Source organism: Microtus oregoni, unplaced genomic scaffold (genome assembly GCF_018167655.1).
Source record: "Microtus oregoni isolate MIOR12 unplaced genomic scaffold, Mior012 000003F_ref0000135, whole genome shotgun sequence".
NCBI lineage: Eukaryota > Metazoa > Chordata > Mammalia > Rodentia > Cricetidae > Microtus > Microtus oregoni.
The window spans coordinates 8,837,998-8,852,851 of NW_024543062.1; the positions used below are offsets into that span (position 1 = coordinate 8,837,998).

The 14,854-nt window shown below is 49.4% G+C and overlaps 1 protein-coding gene across 3 annotated transcripts in view; it reads right to left on the reverse strand.

The window, feature by feature from the left end:
• Window positions 1–14,854, reverse strand: part of Mlxipl (MLX interacting protein like) — a 31,213-nt gene that overhangs the window by 8,956 nt on the left and 7,403 nt on the right. For all 3 annotated transcript variants that reach the window (XM_041648443.1, XM_041648442.1, XM_041648441.1), the window contains exons 3-7: window positions 7,061–7,143; window positions 6,836–6,925; window positions 6,560–6,604; window positions 4,940–5,141; window positions 4,777–4,857 (exon numbers count right to left, since the gene is read on the reverse strand). In XM_041648443.1, coding sequence (XP_041504377.1) covers window positions 4,777–4,857; window positions 4,940–5,141; window positions 6,560–6,604; window positions 6,836–6,925; window positions 7,061–7,143 — 501 coding nt within the window. The remainder of the gene's footprint in view (window positions 1–4,776; window positions 4,858–4,939; window positions 5,142–6,559; window positions 6,605–6,835; window positions 6,926–7,060; window positions 7,144–14,854) is intronic.

Consider the following 14,854-nt stretch of genomic DNA (forward strand, 5'->3'; position numbering starts at 1 on the left):
TGGGCTCTGGGAGGGAGGGAGCAGGGACCCCAGGAAGCTGCCCACCCATGGCACCCCAGTCTGGGCTCATTTCCTCTCCCTGTGTCTGCTCCTCTTTTTAGCACTGTTGGCATTCTAGAAAGAAGAGGTCATAGAGAGGTTCTGGGAAGGAAAAAGGTGGGGTACAGGGGAGTTGCCTCAATGTGTCAGGGATGAATCAAGGGTGAGCAGATTCATGAGGTCAGTGGGTCAGGCATAGGCTAGACTTGTTGGAAGATCATTTAAGTTGAGGCTGTAAGAGCGGAGCCTAGGCTGACATTTGGGGAACACAGAGTGGGCTCAGAGTTGGGGTGTGAGTGATAGGGAGCCAGGAAGCCTGAAAAGTTTATAGGAGAGGCAGGCAAGGCAGCCAGATTGTTTAGAGTATGGGTTGTGTAAGTTCTGAGCTATTCTGGTTTTGGGAAGCAGGCTGCTCACAGCCTAACCACATCCCGGGCTGGGGCGACACCCGCCTACCCGCTCCCTTCCGGGCACCTTTCTCTGACCCTGACCAGCATGTGTTTTGTGCCCAAGATCTCGGTCAGAGCAGAGCATGGTAGCTCCCCACAGGGTTTGGTGAGCTGTGCTCCCCCATTTTCCCTCCAGAATCCCAAGCCAGGAGGAGCTGGTCAGACCTTTTAACACAAGCCACCTCTCAAGAACAAATGAGTTCAAGAAGGTCATAGGGTCAGGGTGTGCATATGTATATGCCTATATGGTATGTGCGTGTCTATGTGTTATGTATATTCGTGTGTATATGTCTATGTGGTATGTGTATTTGTGTATATATGTATATATGTGTGCATATGCGTACATACATGTCTGAGAACATACATATATATGTGAATGTATATACACACATGTGTATGCTGTGTGCATGTGTATATGCATGTATACACACACGTAGGCCTCTATATGTGTAAGCGTGTATATGTTTATAGTATATATATATGTATGTATGTTGCCATGTGTGTACATGTATATATGCTTATGTGTTTGCCCATGTGTATGAGCACATGAGTGTGGTAGTTTTGTATGTATGTGTGTGCATGTGTGTATGTATGTGGTGATATGTGTGTATAAATATGTGTTTGAGCTTGCAAATGTGTTGTGCATGGCATGTGTGTATATGCGTGGGTGTTTGTCTTAGGTGATTCTGCCTGGCCAGAAAAACCAAACAGGTTCTGAGTATCAGTATGCAGTGACAGGAAGCACCTGTCTACTTCGTCCTTGGATGTCTGGATGTGACTGAGAACACACCTGCCATGCCCACATCTCTTCCAGTATCAGAAGGGGTTTTATATTGCCCTGTGCCCCCACTTTTTACAAAGGGATCTATGGAGAGACCAGAAAGTGGTCACCAGAGTTCTACCCCTATCCCCCAAGGGCCACGCGAAGTCCAAGATTAGAGCATTGTCCAGTGGCAAACACATCATGCCAAAACAGCCACCTTCCCCTTGTTCACATCTCTTCCAGGCGGCCTCCAGAGAGCTTCCCATCAAGCCCCAGTTCTTTCCGGGCCTGGTCCCCACACTAACCAACCACTCTCTGTCCCTGCACCTGCCCTTCCCCAGCCTCCCCCCCCCCCCCCGCCTCTGTATAATTTTGCACCTTCAACGGGGTTTCCAGAACAGGGACAGAATGGAAACCTTGGTGGCTCGAGGCTCTCCCTGCGCAGGGCCAGCTCCAGAGGGTCACTGTAGCCACCTGCTCTGGGAGAGCCATGCTCGCCCCCAAACATCGTCCACTTGGCATTGACTGAAAAGTTACTGCAAACTCCAACCCCTCTGCATTTTGCCCAGATGCTGGGTGGGCAGAGCTGAGTTCCTACCTGTGGTAGGGGTCTGTGGGACAAGATGGAGCTGCTGTCCTTGGGGGTAGGTCGGCTCCCAGGGCACTGCCATCAACACTTCTGCCCCTGGCAGACCCCACCCTCCCAGGACTAAGGCAGGGGTGGGGGTAGGGGTGGTTCCTCATTCCCTAGTACCCGTGTGATTGGCCTCACCTCTTGAATGACAGGCCCAGGACCCTGTAAGGAAGGAGCTTAGAAGGGGACTTGTCACTGAATGAAGTTTCTCTCTGAGACTCTGCTGTTCAGCTCAGCCCTGTTATTTTCCTGACCCCCAGCTGACCCCCCAGCATAACTTTGAAGGCTCCTAAATGCATGCTGTGAGGAGCAGTGAGCTAGAAATACAGGCAGGCCCGGGCAATGGTGGCACACGGCACCAGCAACCAGGAGGCAGAGGTAGGAGGATCTATCTCTTGAGTTCGAGGCTAGCCTGATCTACAGAACGGGTTCCAGGACATCCAAGACTACACAGAGAAACCCTGTCTTGAAAAACAAACAAACAAACCAAAACAACAATAAAAAAAGAAAGAAAGAAAGAAAATCAGCAAAGAAAAAAATACAGTACTGTGGGGAAGGAAGACCCCATTGGAAACAGGGAGCAAGCTGTACCAGGCCTTGTGACTCACACTGGGAATCGTAGCACTCAGGAGTCTGAGACAGAAGGGTCATGGGTTCAAGGCCATCCTGGGCTACATAGTAAAATTCTATCTCAAGTAAGTGAGGTATGGGGGATGGAGAGAGAGAAGAAGAAGGAGAGGGCACACACTGTGGGCATGGTGATAAATACACACTCTAGTCTTCTAATGCGAGAGACAGGAGGATCAGAGTTCAGAGCAGCCTTGGCATCAGCAAGTTTGAGGCCAGCCTGGACTGCATAAGACCTGTAACCTAGTTAACTTTATCTGTCAACTTGATGGTTTTCTAAAGTAACCTGAGAAGGGACCATAACCGAGGGACTGCTTAGATCAGGCTGTCTTTATTGTTAATTGACACAGGAGGTATCAAAGTGTGTTGGTTCATTTTATGTCTACTCGAGGGAGCCTCAACTGAGAAAATGCTTCCTTAAGATCAGGCTGTAGGCAAGCCTATAGGGCATTTTCTTAATTCGTGGTTGATAGGGGAGGGCCCAGGCCATTGTGGCTGGAGTCTCCCCTGGGCAGGGGACCCAACTTTCTGTGAGAAAACAGGCTGAGCAAGTCATGAAGAACCAACAATAGGAAGCAACCTCTTCATGGCCTCTGCATCAGCTCCTGCCTCCAGGTTCCTGTCCTGACTTCCTTCAGCAATGGACTATGATGCTGAAGTTTAGCCAGATAAACTACCGCCCCCCCCAAAGCTGCTGTTGGTCCTGGTGTTTCATGATAGCAACAGTCATCCCAACGAGTACCCTGGCAGCATACCTTGTTCCTCCATGGTTCCTGCTTGAGTTCCTGCCCTGACCTCCCTCAGGGATGGACTTCCCAGAAGAGAAGATAAACCCTTTCCTTCCCTAAGCTGCTTTTTGACAAAGTATCTGTTACAACAACAGACAGAAAACTAGGGTGGACATTTGAATGAAATGGCCCCAGTAGGCTCATAGGGAGTGGCATTATTGGAGGTTGGCCTTGTTGGAGTAGGTCGGGTCTTGTGGGAGGAAGTGTATCACTGGGTGCGTGTGGGCTTTGGGGTTTCAGAAGTTTAAGCCAGGTCCAGTGTCACTGTCTCTTCCTACTGCCTGCAGATCCAGATGTAGAATTCTCAGTTACTGCTCCAGCACCATGTCTGCCTACATGCCGCCATGTCCATCATGATGACAATGGACTAAACATCTGAACTGTAAGCCAGCCGAATTAAATGCTTTCCTTTATAAGAGCTGTCATAGCCATGGTGTCTCTTCACGACAAAAAAACCCTAAGACACCTGTCTGTTTTTCAAAAGAAAAACCAGAGACAGGAGAGAGGAAGAAAGACGTTTAGTCCTCATGGGCTCATACTGACATGGACAGGATCTCAAGAAACACATCAGTAACTCAGTAGCCTGGGAAAAGAGAGGAGCCTGAGAAACTTACCACTGTCTAAAATGCTTTAAGAGATGTATTTTTATTTATTGTATATACAGTGTTCTGTCTGTGTGTATCCCTTGCAGGCCTGAAGAGGGCACCAGACCTCATTACAGATGTTTGTGAGCCACTATGTGGTTGCTGGCAATTGAACCTGGTCCTTTGGAAGAACAGCCAGTGCTCTCTCTTAACTGCTGAGCCAATTCTCCAGCCCCTCTTAAAGAGATTTGATGCTTCTAAGCCAGATGTAGTGGCACATGCTTTTGCTTCCTTCCAGCACTCAGTAGGCAAAGGTGGGCAAGTCTCTATGAGTTCAAGGCCTCCTCTACATAGTGAGTTCCAGAAAAGCCAGGGCTACACTGAGAAACCCCTTCTCAAAAAAAAAAAAAAAAGACTCAGAGAGATTTGACGCTTGGAATTCTCTTGTCAGTCACAGTGGCTTATGAAGTGCTTAAAATTAAACCGAAGGACTCTCCCACGCTAGACCATAAAGGATCTGTAGTAGAGCCCCTGCCTAGAATCCCCCCAGTGAGGGGCTGGGGTGTGGCTCAGTGGTAGAGCCCCTGCCTAGAATCCCCCAGTGAGGGGCTGGGGTGTGGCTCAGTGGTAGAGCCCCTGCCTAGAATCCCCCAGTGAGGGGCTGGAGTATGGCTCAGTGGTAGAGCACCAGCCTAGTAGGCATAAGCTCTTGGGAACACTACATATGTATAAACACACACATAAGCACACATGCACATACACACACACATGATTACAACACCATTTATCCTCCCACTACACAAAGCCTTATAGTCTCCCAGGGTTTTTTTTTTTTTTCTCTTAGACTAACCCTTTCGGTTTGTCCTTACTCCTGATGAAGGACCTGTCCCACCTGATATCTCCATGAAGTCATCCAGGCTGGGCTGCAGTGGCGTCAGGTCTGGCTGGATCATGTCAGCATTGCCAACGTAAGCTGAAGGGAAGATGGTGAGGTTGGAAGCGGCAGGCAGGGGAGACGGCTCAGCCCCTCTCCCCCTTCCTTTTTCTCTCCTCACCATCTTCTGAGGGCAGCTGCAGGGACGAGGGGCTGGGCTGTGTCATGGTGAAGAGTGTGTCGGATATATCGGACAAGAAGCAGTCGAGGTCCAGAAGCTGTCGAGCCCCGGGCTCCTCCTCGGAGCCTCCAAGCAGCACGGGCACCACGCTGGAGAAGAGCTGCTCGCACCATCGCTCTGGTGGCGGCCACCCACCTTCCACCTGGCAGGACACAGAGGTCACTGCCCTGCTCCTCCATGTTATCCCTGCCTGAGGATGAGGTGATTCCCCACCCTGGAGGGAAAGCCCTAAAAGACAGCACCTTGGAGGGCCTGGCTTACTGGCTGAAAGGTCAAGGTCATCCTATTGGCCCCTAACAACTCTAGGAAGCAGACCAGGATGGCCAGCCAATAGCCCGTCCTGCTCTCTCGGCTGTAGTTTGGCTATTTTAGCCTCAGCCGGGCAGTCGAGGCACAGCTTTAATCCTAGCACTTGGGAGGCAGAGACAGGAGGATTTCTGTGAGCTCAAGAACAGCCTGGTCTACAGAGCGAGTTCCAGGACAGCCAAGGCTATTATACAAAAAATCCTTGTCTTGAAAAGCAAATAAAAAAATACAGAGTCTCACTAGATAGCCCTAGTTGGCCTGGAGATCATGATGTAACCCAGGCTGCGAACCCACAGAGACCCAACAGCCTCAGCCTCCCGAGCGCTGGTATTAAAAGCAAGCACTGTCACATCGTGCTGGCTTTAATTTTTGGAGGCAGGGTGTCATGTAGTCCAGGCTAGCCCGGATCCTCTGTGTAGCAGAGGATAGCCTTAAACTCCCTACCTTACCGCCTCTACCTCCTTAGAGGCAGCACTGTTGGTATGCACCCACAAGCCAAGTTTCAGTTGTTTTTTTTTTTTTAACTTTCCTTCTTTATTTTCTCTTTGGGTACTGGTTATTTTTTTTAATATTTATTTATTATGTATACAATATTCTGTCTGTATGCCTGCAGGCCAGAAGAGGGCACCAGACCCCTTTACAGATGGTTGTGAGCCACCATGTGGTTGTCAGGAATTGAACTCAAGACCTTTGGAAGAGCAGGCAATGCTTTTAACCTCTGAGCCATCTCTCCAGCCCGTTTCAGTTGTTTTTATTTTTGTTCTTGAAGACAGCCTCCAAGCTAGCTTCAGAGCTCCTGAACTGACCTTCAGGCAACCCTCCTGCCTCTGCCTTGCCCTGGCTTTCCGTCTTCTGGTTTCTTCTGTCTGAAACTTCCATCCTGTGGTTGTTTTTCCCTTAGGCCTCCCACCATCTGCTCGCTTTTCTTTTCTTTCTTTCTTTCTTTCTTTCTTTCTTTCTTTTTTTTGTTTGTTTTGTTTGTTTTTCTTAAGGAATTCTCACTCTGCAGCCTACACTGGCGCTGGACTCATAATCTAACTCAGGCTGGCCTGGAACTCACTACAATCCTCCTGTCTCACAACAGATCTTCCTAAGAAGAGAAAGTTGAAGTCATCACCCGCACCATCGTGGAAGCCACGCCCATTCCTCTCCCATTTTCTGTCCTGGTCAGCCAGGCAGCCATTTTCGATTTTCCAGTTTCCAACTTCCCAGATGCCCTTCCTTGATGCCCAGCTAGACTTACTGAACACTCACCTGCTTGGGAGCCAGGAGATCCCCTTCCCTGCTGGACTTACGGAGCTGCGGGGACACAAAATTGGACCCTGAATCCCTTTTCCCCACTGAGCCACGCCCCCTCCACCCCCCACCCCCAGGACCCGCCCCTTTCCACAACCGGGGAGAGAAACTGGCCCTGGGGAGACCCTGTGGCTATCATGCTGAGACTTAAAAGGGTGGTTCGAGGATATAGGTTAGGGTGGGACCATGGGATCCCCTCCAAGGGGACGCTCTGCCCCTGCCAGTCCCACTGACCCGCTTCTTGTAGTAGATTCTCCACTTGTGGTATTCGCGCATCACCACCTCGATGCGCCGCTTCCAATAATTCCCCTCCAGGACGACAGCCTGGGGGAGGGCAGATGTCAGGGCTCAGGGTGATGCCCTAAGTGGTCGGTCCTCCCATAACCCATATCACACCCAACCGCGAGAGGGAACCTCAGGGTGGATAACCAGAGGGATGGGCAGTCCATCAACAGCTACCTCAGGTTTCCGGTGCTCATCTGCTTCAGACCCCTGCAAAGGGGTCACAAAGCCACACACTGGGCTCTTCCTCCGCTGCACATCTGAGGGAAGAGGATCAGGTCAGAGGCACCCAGACCTCTCATCCTCCACCCTAGGAGACTGGAAGTCGAGTGACACACTTTATAATCCTGCCTGATCCTTTTCTCTTTGCTTTTCATTTAAGACATTGGTCCTTCGCTGGTCCCAAACTCATTAGGTAGCTAGGGATGGCCTTTAACTCTTGATCCTTCTGCCTCAGCCTCCCAAGTGTACCACCATGCCAATTCTATGCAATGCTGGCGAGGGAACCCAGGGCTTCCTGCGTTCTAGACAAGTTCACGACCCTTGAAGTCAACTCTCCTCCCTCCCTCCGACTTTCCCATTCTCTCTCTGCACAAGCTCTACTACTGAATCACGCCCCCATCTCTCACTGGGAGATTCTAAGCACTCTATTGCTGAGCCACAACCTGTCTTCAGTGGCTGGTTGGGAGCAAGTGTGCCGAGAAGACACATCATCAGGTCTTGTATAAATTCTTTTCTTTTCTTTTTTTTTTTTTAAAAAAAGATTTATTTATTTATTTATTATGTATTCAGTATTCTGTCTGCATGGATGCCTGCAGGTCAGAAGAGGGCACTAGACCTCATTACAAATGGTTGTGAGCCACCATGTGGTTGCCGGGAATTGAACTCAGGACCTTTGGAAGAGCAGGCAATGCTCCTAACTGCTGAGCCATCTCTCCAGCCCTCAAACTCTTTATAAAAAGAAATTTGGGGGGTTGGGGAGATAGCTCAGTGGTTAAGAACACTGGCTGCTCTTCCAGAGGACCTGGGTTTAATTCCCAGCAACCACACGGCTGCTCACAAATATCTGTAACTCCAGTTCCAGGGGATCTGGTGACCTCACACAGACATACATGCACGCAAAACACCAATATATCTAAAAATAAACCTTAAAGATAAAAAGATTTATTATTAAGATTATGCTGTCTTCATGTACATCTGCACAATGGACCCCACTACCAATGACTGTGTATAAAGATGCCATGGAGATGCTGGGAATTGAACTCAGGACCTCTAGGAATTGCAGCCAGCACTCTTAACCACTGAGCCATCTCTCTAGACAGCCCTCAATCTCTTGATCCTCCTGCTTCAGCTCCAGGTTCTTTTCTAGCCCCCCCCCCCCCCCGCTCCAGTCTTTCTGCCTTTCGTTATTCTAATAAATGAACATCTATCCTTGCTCCAAATTTTGCAGCTGTCACAGGTACTCACACCTCACCTCGCACACCTCTTCAGTCTGGAAACTCAGTATCTTCCCAGAAGGCCCAGCTCCATCCTTCTCGGTCCCAGGCATAGCCCCCACCTCCTCCATAAGCCCCAGGAGCTTTCTCCCTGAATTTTCATCCTACTGACATTCCAGAACTGCAAAGATGGGGCTGGAGAGATGGCTCAGAGGTTAAGAGTGCTGGCTACTCTTCCAGAGATCCTGAGGTCAGATCCCAGCAACCACATGGTGGCTCACAGCCATCTATAATGAGATCTGGTGCTCTCTTCTGGCATGCAAGCACACATGGAAGGAATGTTGTATACATAATAAATAAATAAATCTTAAAAAAAATAAAAAACCAAAACTGCAAAGATTCCTTAGCAGTTTCCGGCTTTCCGATAATCCACAGAACAGCCATGCCAACTCAGCAGGATCCCTGACGGTTCATCCCTGGCCCCTCCTCTCCATCCTTTCTCACCCCGTAGTCTGAGTCATTCTATGCATGGATCTCCCAGACTCCAGCCTCACACTCATCATTTCTGCTGGTATGGGTCTAAAACACTGCATAGCGCCCTACAGCCTCCAGACTCAGACTGGAGGTTTCCAAACGCCCCCTGATCTGGCGGTCCCAGCTTCCTGTCTCTGTCATGTATCCCAGCCATAGGCTACTGCCTCTTTTATTTGTTTGGTTTATGTGGTGGTTTGAAAGAAAATGGCCCCCATAGGGAGTGGCGGTATTAGAAGAGGTGTGGCTTTGTTGGAGCGGATGTGGCCTTACAGGAGGAAGTATGTCACTGTGGAGGGTGGACTTCGAGGTCTCCTATGCTCAAGCTATGCTTAGTGTAGCACACAGCTGCTTCTGCTGCCTGCAGATGTGGATGTAGAACTCTCAGCTCCGTCTCCAGCACCATGTCTGCCTGTATGCCACCATGCCACCTGACATGACCATAATAGACTAAACATCTGGAACTGTAAGCCAGCCCCAATTAAATTATTTCCTTTATAAAAGTTGCCATGGTCTGTGAGTTCGAGACCAGCCTGGTCTACAAGAGCTAGTTCCAGGACAGGCTCCAAAACCACAGAGAAACCCTGTCTCGAAAAACAAAACAAAACAAAACAAAAAAAAGAGTTGCCATGGTCATGGTGTTTCTTCACAGCAATAAAAACCCTAAGATAGTTGTGAAAAACTATCTTATATAGTTCAGGATTGCCTTACACTTGTGATCCTCCTGCCTTAGCTTCTTGAGTGCCAATTACCGACATGAGCCATGCCACCAGACTCCTCTCTAGTCTTATTCTACAGGGAACATCTTCCTCCAGGTCTTCCTGTGATTTTTTCCCATGCTACACATTGACAGTTATTTCTTTTCAGGGTCTATTGATTCAGCAGACCTTCATCACAGACAGTGCTGCGATAACATGTGTCTCAGTGGTAGAGCCCCTGCCTAGAATCCCCCAGGGAGGGGCTGGGGTGTGGCTCAGTGGTAGAGCCCCTGCCTAGAATCCCCCAGGGAGGGTCTGGGGTGTGGCTCAGTGGTAGAGCCCCTGCCTAGAATGCCCCAGGGAAGGACTGGAAATGTGGCTCAGTGGTATATAGTGTTTGACTAGTGTATGTGAGGCCCTGGGTTCCAGCCCTAGTATTACAAAGAGCAACAAGGAGGGAAGGAGAGAGGAAGAGAGAGAACCTAGAAACTCCAAACCAGTGAGATGGCACATGCCTGCTTCCAGCACTTGGAAAATGGAAACAGAAGAATCAAAATGTCAAGATTATTCTTTGTGAGTCTGAGTTCAAATTAGCTTGGACTACGAGAGATCCAACAAAAAAGGAGGAAGAAGAGAAGACAAAGGGATGGACCCTCGGGTGTGTAGATTACCAGGGTCCTAGAACAAGGAAGTCTTCCAGAGTATCTCCCTCCTGGCTTCCCAGATGAGGACGTGAACACCGGGAAAGATTATCTAGGAACGGCTGGACCCTGTCTGTCTCCTCCCCCTCTCAGGGACCCTGTGTTCCGTACACAGGGCTGTGTCGGGTTTCATTTAACACCAATCATATCCTCCATGCCTTTGCTCTACCACTGCACCTCGTCCCAAGCCCCTCACTTCGGGGATTCCGTGTTTTTTCCTTCATTTACCAACCCTTTGTACCTTTGCGGGGGGGGGGGGGGGTCAATGCCGGGATGAGAGGCTCAGGGATAAGTCAGAGGTGCTCACAGCAGCACAAATAAGGAAAGCAAATAAACCTGGGATAGATAAGCTAAACTGGAAAGTCCCTCCTGTCCAGGGAGAGGTGCAACGTGCCTTGGCAGCGCTAAGAAACCAAGAGGCTTTGGGAACGTCGAAGACGAGTGGTGGACACGGAAGGAAGTGCAGCCAAGATAAAGATAGGGACCTGCGGAGGAACTGTAGCTCCCCCTGATGGGTGAGATGAGAATGGCACTTTCTACAGCGATGGAAGCCAAGCTTCCTCCACAAGCCTTTGTCCTTTTGTTCCCTACTAGGGATTGAATTTAGAGCCTCTACCGCTGAGCTACATCCACAATTTTGCTACTATTATGATGTTTTAGATTTTTGTTTTGTTTCGTTTTTCAAGACAGGGTTTCTCTTTGTAACAGTCTTGGCAGTCCTAGACCTGGCTCTTGTAGACCAGGCTGGCCTGGAACTCACAGAGATCCATCTGCCTCTGCCTCCCAAGTGCTGGGATTAAAGGTGTGTGCCATCACTGCCCGGCTCAATGTTTTAGATTCTTATTACATTTCTTTATTTTGTGTGCTAAGGAGGCACACGTATAGAAGTCAGAAAAGGACTTTCTGGGGTTGGTTCTCTCCTTCTATCTTCATATGGGTCCAGGGAACCCAATTCAGATCATCAGCCTCAGTGGGGAAAACACCTTTATCCACCAAGTCATTTGGCCTGCCCTCTTTTATATAGTTTTGTTTTGTTTTTATACAGTCGTCCTGTGCAGTTCAGATGGAATTTAACTGGTCATCCTCCTGCCTCAGCCTCTAGAGTAACTGAAATTACAGGCTTACATCATCACAGCCACCTTTTAAGGAACTTAAAAATCTTTTAAAGGTTTATCTATTTTATTTTGCATGTATAAATGTCTCCCGTGTGTGTGTGTGTGTGTGTGTGTGTGCGTGTGTGTGTGCACCTGGCACCTGTGGAAGTCAGAGTGTGGTTCCTGTGGAGGTCAGAGTTTTTCCCGTGTGTGTGTGTGTGCGCGCGCGCGCGCACACGCGTGCTTGGCTCCTGTGGAGGTCAGAGTGTTTCCCCTGTATGTGCATGTGTGCCTGATTCCTGTGGAGGGCAGAAGAGGGCATCAGATCCTCTGAAACTGGAGTTGTAGATGGTTGGGAGTCACTGTGTGGGTACTAGAAACCAAACCGAGTCCTTTACAAAAGCAGCAGGTTCTCTTAACCACTAATCATCTCTTCAGCCCCCAGAACCTTAAGAGGGGGCAAAGCCAAGCCCACCTGGCTTTCCAGCTCCTTAATTTTTCAAATTTATGTATTGATTGTAATGTTGAATATTGAACCTAGGGGCCTCTTGCATACTTTGCAAGTGTAATACTGCTAAACCCTGCCAACCACACACCCCAGCCCCTCACTGGGGGATTCTAGGCAGGTGCTCTACCAGAGCCATACCCAACCACCGGTAATAAGATGTCGTGCCCTCTTCTGGCCTGCAGGCTCACAAGCAGGCAGAACCCTGTATGCATAATAAACAAACAAACAAACAAACAAACAAAAGAGAAGCCGGAAGAAGTGAAGAGAGAAAGGAAAGAAAACAGGTGTGGTGGTGCTTCTCCTTTCTGCCAGCACTCAGGAGGCAGAGAAAGGAAGAAGCTCAGGAGTTCAAGGTCACCTTTGGTTACACACTGAATTCAAGTCTAACCCTCGGTAAGGAGACACTGCTTTTTTGTTTGTTTGTTTGTTTGTTTGTTGTTTCTTTGGGACAGGGTTTGCTGTAGCTTTGGAGCCTGTCCTAGAACTCGCTGTGTAGACCAGCTGGCCTCAAACGCTCAGAGATCTGCCTGACTCTGCTTCCCGCTGGGTTTAAAGGTGTGCACCACCACCGCCCAGCTAAGCCTCATCTACTTTGTGTGTGGCAATGAGATAGAATAACAGCTAAGGTAGGACCTTTGCCTGTATACACATGTACACCTGCATAGACACACAGAAAGAAATAGAGGGAGGGGGAAGGAAGGGAGCAAAGGAAAAGATGAATTAACTTCTGTGGCACCAACAGCGCACTTGTGCCCATCTAGTTTTAGCGTGAAAAGAGAACACCAAGGTGGGGAGACTCCTCCCTCCCCCACCCTGGCTTTACAGCTTCCTAATTCGCCCAGAGCCCATCAGAAAACTTCTCAGTGATAAGACACAGAGAAGCCGTGCAAAAAGCTTGTAGTTCCATGCGCGTCACTGGGGGCATCTAGGCAGTGCTGCTGCTGAGCCACACCCCCCAGTCCTTCACTTGGGCGTTCCTTAGTGCAGGATACTATACATCTGAGAAGGGGGGGGGTCTGAAAACTCTCCCCGGGAATGTGTCCTGATGCCCCCACATCTGTTTCAGATAGGATTTCACTAGCTTAGGGTGGTTTGGACCTTGCTACACAGTGGACTGGATGAAGAAGGCCCCTCTGCTATCGACCCCCAAGTTTGATCCTGCCACATCCGCTACCACCGCCCCCACTGCTCTCTCCTCTACCTTCTTGTTTGTGACAGGGTCTTACCATGTAGGCTGGTCTGAAACTCACTATGCAGACACACTCACCGAGATCCTCCTGCCTCTGCCTCTACAGTGCATCACCATGCCTGGCTGCTTTTGGATCTTAAACAAGATAATTTATTCAAGTGTTGGGCACATGAGTCAACAGAACCCAGAGTCTCACAGTCCCCTTCTGCTTGGATGGGATCTGGCGGGCCAGCAGAGACAACTAAAGCAAATGTATTTCTCTAGGGCTGTGTTCCCAGCCCAGCACAGCCTATGATTCTATTGTCTTGCCACAGAGGGGCTGTCCCCAAATACACGACTGTAACCTCCTCTGGATATATTATTCACTGAACCTCATCTTAGTGCTAGGCCCTCTTGTATCTGTCTTTAGCAGATCCGCCATCATTGGATAGACAAGGACATGGTTCAAAGAGGCTAACCTATTGACTTGCTTGAAGTCAAACAGCCAAGGAAGAAGCAGAGACAAGACACCTGTCTGAGTGACATAAGTCCTGTTCCCCCCCACCCCCAACATCTGCCTAAATCACACCAGGTACCTACAGGATGTTCAGTGAACAGCTGGTGGTGCTGGGCAGTAGTGGTGCATGCCTTTAATTCCAGCACTTGGGAGGCAGAAGCAGGCACATCTCAGTTCGAGGTCAGCCTGGTCTTTGGCGGAGTTCCAGGACAGCCAGGGAGGGCTACACAGAGAAAGACTGATCTGTGCAAGATTTTCTCCATTTACTAAGCATTGCAATCGGACCAGTGGGGTATATAAATGCCCCCACATGTACCCTTTTTGTGGTGCTGGAAATGGAACCCAGGGACTTGAACATTATAAGGAAGTGTATTACTGTTGACCCACATCCCCAGCCCCTCATTTGTTGATGGATTCTAGGCAGACATTTTACCACTGGATGACTCCCCTAGACCCACACTGGGGGATTCCAGGCAGGGGCTCTACCACTGAGCCCCAGCCCCTCACTGGGGGATTCTAGGCAGGTGCTCTACCACTGAGTCACACCCCAGCTCCTCATTGGGGGATTCCAGGCAGGGGCTCTACCACTGAGCCCCAGCCCCCTCATTGAGGGATTCTAGGCAGGTGCTCTACCACTGAGCCACACCCCAGTTCCTCATTGAGGGATTCTAGGCAGGTGCTCTACCACTGAGTCACACCCCAGCCCCTCATTGGGGGATTCTAGGCAGGTGCTCTACCACTGAGCTCTGGTTCTAACTGGCTTCTTTTCCAGAGAATCTCAAGTAGTTTACTTAGTGAAGGGGCTGGTGAATATGTCAAGAGTCTTGAATTAGCATCCACTGCCTCCTCCTTCAGAGCTTTCAAAGTGCCCTCGGCTGTATCTTGTCCTTGTCTCACCTTAGAAAGTGACCTTTGGGGGGCTGGAGAGTTGGCTCAGAGGTTAAGAATGTTGCCTACTCGTCCAAAGGTCCTGAGTTTAATTCCCAGCAACCACATGGTGGCTCACAACCATTTGTAATGAGATCTGGTGCCCTCTTCTGGTCTTCAGGCATACACGAAGACAGAATATTTCATATATAATAAACAAATAAATAAAAAAAAAAGAGAGTGACCTTTGGCTGGGTGGTGGTGGCAAACGCCTTTAATCCTAGCACTTGGGAGTGTGAGTTTGAGCCTGGTCTACAAGAGTTAGTTCCAGGACATACTCCAAAGCTACAGAGAAACCCTGTCTCAAAAAACTAAAGTAAAAATAGTGCCATTTAGCACAAGTTCCTCAAGACCCTCTGAAGGCCGGAGGATGCTCAAGGGTCCTTGCACT